The sequence below is a fragment of the Triticum dicoccoides genome, chromosome 5B (assembly GCF_002162155.2).
Source record: "Triticum dicoccoides isolate Atlit2015 ecotype Zavitan chromosome 5B, WEW_v2.0, whole genome shotgun sequence".
Classification (NCBI taxonomy): domain Eukaryota; kingdom Viridiplantae; phylum Streptophyta; class Magnoliopsida; order Poales; family Poaceae; genus Triticum; species Triticum dicoccoides.
In genome coordinates this window covers 332,158,384-332,164,336 of record NC_041389.1, presented here as the reverse complement: position 1 = coordinate 332,164,336, position 5,953 = coordinate 332,158,384, and the positions used below count along the sequence as shown (strand labels likewise).

The window sequence follows — 5,953 nt, the reverse complement described above, 5'->3', positions numbered from 1 at the left end:
TAGGCTGAGAGAGAGAGAGAGAGAGAGAGAGAGAGAGAGAGAGAGAGATCTGTCTTTTTGTTGCCTGTCTTGCTACTTTGGTCTTTTTTGCTTTGATTGTTTGCATGCTACAATATCCGTGCTTGTGTGTGAGATACTTATAGGATCATGTGTTTGATCATATTATGCTTAAATGTTTGCTTGCTTGATGATATGTGTATGATCAATCATGTTTGCCCTTGGTGATGAGTGCATGTTTCTTATAGCTTATCATTTTGAGCGCTCCACCAATATGTATGTGACATGGAAGAGTAACCCATGATCCTAATTGATTATGCATTTGCATTCAAAAGCAAATTTTAAATAATGCACAAATTTAGGGGGAGCTCTTGCTTATCACATACTTCTCAAAGCGACGATGTATTTCATTGATATTATCATTTGTCAAAGCTTTGATCTATATGTTGTCATCAATTACCAAAAAAGGGGAGGTTGAAAGTGCAACTAATCCCCGGGTGGTTTTGGTAATTCATAACAACATATAGCTCATTGAACTAATAGTCATTCCAGTTAAATGTTTCAGAAAGTTCAGTGATTGGCATCGCATGGACTAGATATGTGGACCCCTCAAAATGCTAAGGACAAAATTGGCAAAGGCTCAAGACTCTTCATTTTCATTTTAGTGATCCAAGATCACATTGAGTCCATAGAGAGCCAATAATATTAAAAGGGGATGAGGTGTTGCTTAATGGTCTACTTGCTCAAAGTGCTTAGTGATATTGCTCTAAAACCCTCAACCACTTTCTCATTTCCACATATGTCCAAAACCTAAAGTCAAACTCGACCCTACCGATTTGATCTATCCGGCGCCACCGAGTTCACTTGACATAGCCATAGCCAGAAACCCTAATCAATTCGGTCTCACTAATACGGCTCTCGGTCTCATCGAGATGGCTTTGAAAACTCTCTGTTTCCCTTCGTAACATTTCGGTCTCACCGAAATGAGCGATCGGTCCCACCAAGTTTGCACTGCAAACTCTCTGTTTTCTTTTCATAACATTTCGGTCTCACCGAATGAGCGATCGGTCCCATCGAGTTTGCTTGACCAATTCTCTATTTGATAAATTGCTGAAATCGGTCTCACCGAGTTCATGCGATCGGTCTCACCGAGATGATGTTTTGCCCTAGCCAGAGCACATTGGTCCCACCGAGTTGATCTTGTCGGTCCCACCAAGATTCCTAACATTCACATTTTGAACTAAATCGGTCTCATCGAGTTTATCTATTCGGTCTAGCCGAGTTGGGTCAAATGTGTGTAATGGTTAGATTTTGTGTGGAGGCTATATATACCCCTCCACCCCCTTCTCCATTTGTGAGAGAGCCATCAGAACATGCCTACACTTCCACTACTCATTTTCCGAGAGAGAACCACCTACTCATGTGTTGAGACCAAGACATTCCAATCCAACCACAAGAATCTTGATCTCTAGCCTTCCCCATGTTGCTTTCCACTGAAACCATCTTTCCACCATAGCCAAATCCGTGAGGGAGAGTTGAGTGTTGGGGAGACTATCACTTGAAGCACAAGAGCAAGGAGTTCATCATCAACACACCATCTATTACCTTTTGGAGAGTGGTGTCTCCTAGATTGGTTAGGTGTCACTTGGGAGGCTCGGTCAAGATTGTGGAGTTGAACCAAGGAGTTTGTAAGGGCAAGGAGATCGCCTATTTCGTGAAGATCTACCCAAGTGAGGCAAGTCCTTCGTGGGCGATGGCCATGGTGGGATAGACGAGGTTGCTTCTTCGTGGACCCTTCGTGGGTGGAGCCCTCCGTGGACTCGCACAACCTTACCCTTCGTGGGTTGAATTCTCCATCAACGTGGATGTACGATAGCACCACCTATCGGAACCACGCCAAAAATCTATGTGTCTACATTGCGTTTGCCTTCTCCAAACCCTTCCCTTTTACCTTCATATGCAATGTTTTACTTTTCGCTGCTACACTCTTAGAATTGCATGTGTAGGTTGATTGCTTGACTTGTGTTAAGTTGCTAAAATCTGCCAAGACTTAAAATTGGGAAAATGCTAGTTTTTTATTTGGTCAAGTAGTCTAATCACCCCTCTAGACCTACTTCCGATCCTACAGAGTACCTGTAGGAATGAAGAACGCGAATGAGACAAGAGACAACTACAACTCAACTTTATGCTACACATGTGGGACATTAATTCATACTACTTCCATCGACCTCTCCAACAATTACATTGGGTTGCAAGGCCTTGCCTCAACCATGACCTTACTGAACTACTCACACATGGAGATCAGATCACACTAATAACTCATCGATGAACACATCGTGAAGATTGATTGATTGATAATATGTCTTACAATGGATGTTGTGTGTGATACATAATTACAAATATGGATAGATGGTTGAGAACTATAGTGGTGATGAAGGTTGTGGCTATAGAGATGGGAAATGGCAGTGGCTAGGGTTGATGGAGAATGCTACTATGAAGATGACGATGACTTGTTCTGGTGCTCATTTGACGTTGGGCCCTTTTATAATGGTTGTTCAGGTGGATCAGACGCCTCGGTTAGCACGCCCTATGACCATCCATATGAGCGAGGATAGTCGTATGGAAGGCCGTCTTTTGCTTTGTTTCCTCTTGTGCACCTCCACTTGATCTCTATTTCCACTTTACTCCCTTGCATGTATTGGCTTAATTTCATCTGTAAATAGCCCATTTCCCATGGAAACAAAATAAAGATCGGACATTTAGAATCCTTTGCATTCATTAGTCATTAGTGGCAATATCGAAGCAAATAACTCGGGTTAAATGAAATATTTTGGTTTAAACTCATGTTAGAGGAGTGTAAAAGTAACACTCATCACCTCATGTGTCATTTAATGCATTTTGTCCTACTCTGACGGAGTTAGGTATTGACCACTGTAGCCACTATGGTACCCCTTGCACTATAAAAGGAGGATCATGTTACTGTAATGGGGCCGAGCCACTGAATAGCTGAGAGTGTTAGTGAGCAATTCCCTTTTCGAGAAAGGCTTGTAGCTCTCTGTCTACCCACATATAAGCACAAAGCAGGACTAGGGTTTTACGCAACCATGCATCATGAACCTGGGTAGGTCCTTGTGTGTTCTACGTTTTCATATGTTATTGATCTTCATTGTTGCGCCTCTCCATGAATGAGTGAAGGGGCCTTCGCGACCCTTGCTGTCCTATGTGTCTTGCACACAGTGACACATTCATATGCCAAGAATGTGATGCAGTATTATTCTCATATATATTCTCACTAGACGAGTGCATGTGCGTTGCTAAGGAAGACCACTCATTTATAGATAACATATCCACTGACTATTTAAAATTATTAAGCGTGCATTTACATTATTATAAAACCTAAAACGATAAAAAGTGCATTGGAATAAAAAATGCCTAAAACATAAATCGACATATTGAAGCCTATTTTTTTTGATCCCGTAGCGAAAAATCCCATTAATGATAATGACAATTTTCTACATGGCCTGGGACATAGCCCATTATTGATTTGAGCCCAATTTGGGACCGCCCGCCGTCCGCATTCCGCAAAGATTACCCATCCAAGGGACGGTCCAGATCTCTCGCGGGTGGAACGAAACCATCCCAATGGAAACCCTAGCAACTATTTTCCTCATTTTTTCCGGATCAAACCAGACAGAGGTGGCGCCGAGGTCTATTGGCTTGCCGGCGACCACGCGCATGGAACTTGATCTACCGCAGAGCAACACGAGGACCGCAACGACTTGTGACAGTCGCCGAAGTGATGCTCAGGCACCCGCGCCGTCTTGCATGACTGTGGGCCTCTGCGCCATGGTAGGGTTGGTGGCACGCGACTAAACAGAGAGTTCCAGGTCGAGGTGTGAGGCAGTGCAGTGCGGCGGCGCATCGGCGATGAGCTAACACTGACAACAACGCGTGGCATGGAGGCTACCAAGGTATGATGTTCCCATGTCGAACTTTGGTTTAGGAAGATTTGATTTCTTGTGTGAATGTAAAAATGCACTTTAGCTGCAAAATAGGCAACTAAATCATCGTGACTTGTTCATGAGAAATACCAGGAAGTTAAGTTATTTTTGGAAGCATGTAAAATTTCGGACTGTTGTAAATATGTTGCCATGATTTATTGGCTTACCAAACAGAACGTTGATTACCCACGCGATTGATATGCACCATTTGTCTTATCGATTTGATTCGGAAAACTGGACAAGGTAAAAGAAAACCCGGATGTGTGGTGGGGTGAGTGTTTTGTTGGCGTGGGAAGAGGATATTTTTTTTTGAGCTATGGGAACATGATAGTTGGATGAAAGATAAAACAAACGACAAAACATTAAGTTTTTCTAAGTAGGAGAAGAAAAAGAGAAGGACATATGTGTTTTAGTTTTACATTCAATAATTTCGTTGCTATAAATTTCCACAACAATGTGTGATGGTAGCAATGCGGGGAGACTGGTACATGATCTCGCATTAAAGATCATGAGATCAAGCACAAAGATTCATATTTAGACATTTCAAAAAATTTTAAAATTATTTGACAACATATCCGGGGGGTGTATCTACAACTTCAAAAAAGATCAACTCAAAACTCAATGTACAGTTGGAGATGCAAAACAGAGAAATTTGAATGTGAATAGTGACAGATTTGGGTGAATAGTATTTTGACGCTATTCACATCTGATTTTGCCTTTTCTGTTTCTATTAGTATAGGTCGAATTAGGAGCTGAATGTTTTTAAGATTGTACATCAAACATTGATGTGTGTCTACAATTCTTTTTGAATGTTCGAACATATTTTGTATTTTCAAAAAAAATCTCACCTAATATGAGATCCTCCGGATGCTAAGGCCCAGTTCTTTTGCCAGAATCTAGGGATTCTCCCAAAATCTGACCCCTACCCAGCTTCTCCCAGAATCTTCGAGCTCCATTTGTTTTACAATCCTATCTATTTAAACCATAACTAAATAGGATTTTAAAATAAATGAGGCTCAAAAATTCTGGAAGAAGCTGGGTAGGCGTCGGATTCTGGCAGAAGAACTGGGCCTAAGTTCCCGGCAATGCTGTCTACGCGTTCTGTGCGGCGTCATATGACGGTTTGCGTCCTGAGCGTTGTCTTCATCTAACCGTCAGTACCTCGATCGACGGCCACTATATACGCGCAGCCTCGCTGGCCCATCGTGATCTTGTCGACTAGGCGTGGGCGCACGCTCTGTTCGGGCCCGACCCAGCGCTGAAGCGAAAAGCTCCGATCCCACCCCACGCGGGCCGCCGCCGCCGATTCGTCGCCGGCGGTATTGCCCGGCCACCTACCCCGAAGGCCCCCCCTCCTCCTCGCCGTCCCGCAGCGGTGGCCTCGATTTCCTCCCAAAACCGTTGTCGCGGGAGCTTAAGCTGAGGCGGAAACCCTAGCCGCGTCGATGGCGGGGGAGCTGGGGCAGCAGACGGTGGAGCTGGGGTCCGTGGTGCGGCGGGCGGCGGAGGAGTCGTACCTGGCGCTGCGGGAGCTCGTGGAGAAGTCGCAGGTCGAGTCCGACTGGAAGGGCGCCTATGGCGGGCGGCAGCGGTCGGACTCCGAGAAGAAGATTGACCTCCTCAAATTCATCGCCCGCACCCGCCAGCGCATGCTCCGCCTCCATGTGCTCGCCAAGTGGTGTCAGCAGGTCGTTGTTGATTGAGATGAGGCCGTTTTCTGTTTGCCCTAGACAGTACCCTTATTGCCACAGTAGTGTAGTGAAATGCGGTCAATTAAATAGGTATAGACTTCTGAATTTAGGGGCTGTTTCGTTGGTATCCTCACATTGCTACCATAGTTGGGGCAAATTGGCACTTCATTTGGTCGGCTATTTCTTCTTGCTTTATTCGTCCAGCAATCTCAGTCTATTCTGCGAAAATAGGTTTGTTTGTTCTTTTCGTTGGATTCAAGCAAG

The 5,953-nt window shown here is 44.3% G+C and overlaps 1 protein-coding gene across 1 annotated transcript in view; it reads left to right on the top strand.

Moving 5' to 3' along the window:
- Window positions 1-5,234: 5,234 nt before the first annotated feature.
- Window positions 5,235-5,953, top strand: part of LOC119308747 (mediator of RNA polymerase II transcription subunit 14-like) — a 16,013-nt gene continuing 15,294 nt past the window's right edge. The window contains exon 1 of the mRNA XM_037584888.1: window positions 5,235-5,686. Coding sequence (XP_037440785.1) covers window positions 5,444-5,686 — 243 coding nt within the window. The 5' untranslated portion in view covers window positions 5,235-5,443. The remainder of the gene's footprint in view (window positions 5,687-5,953) is intronic.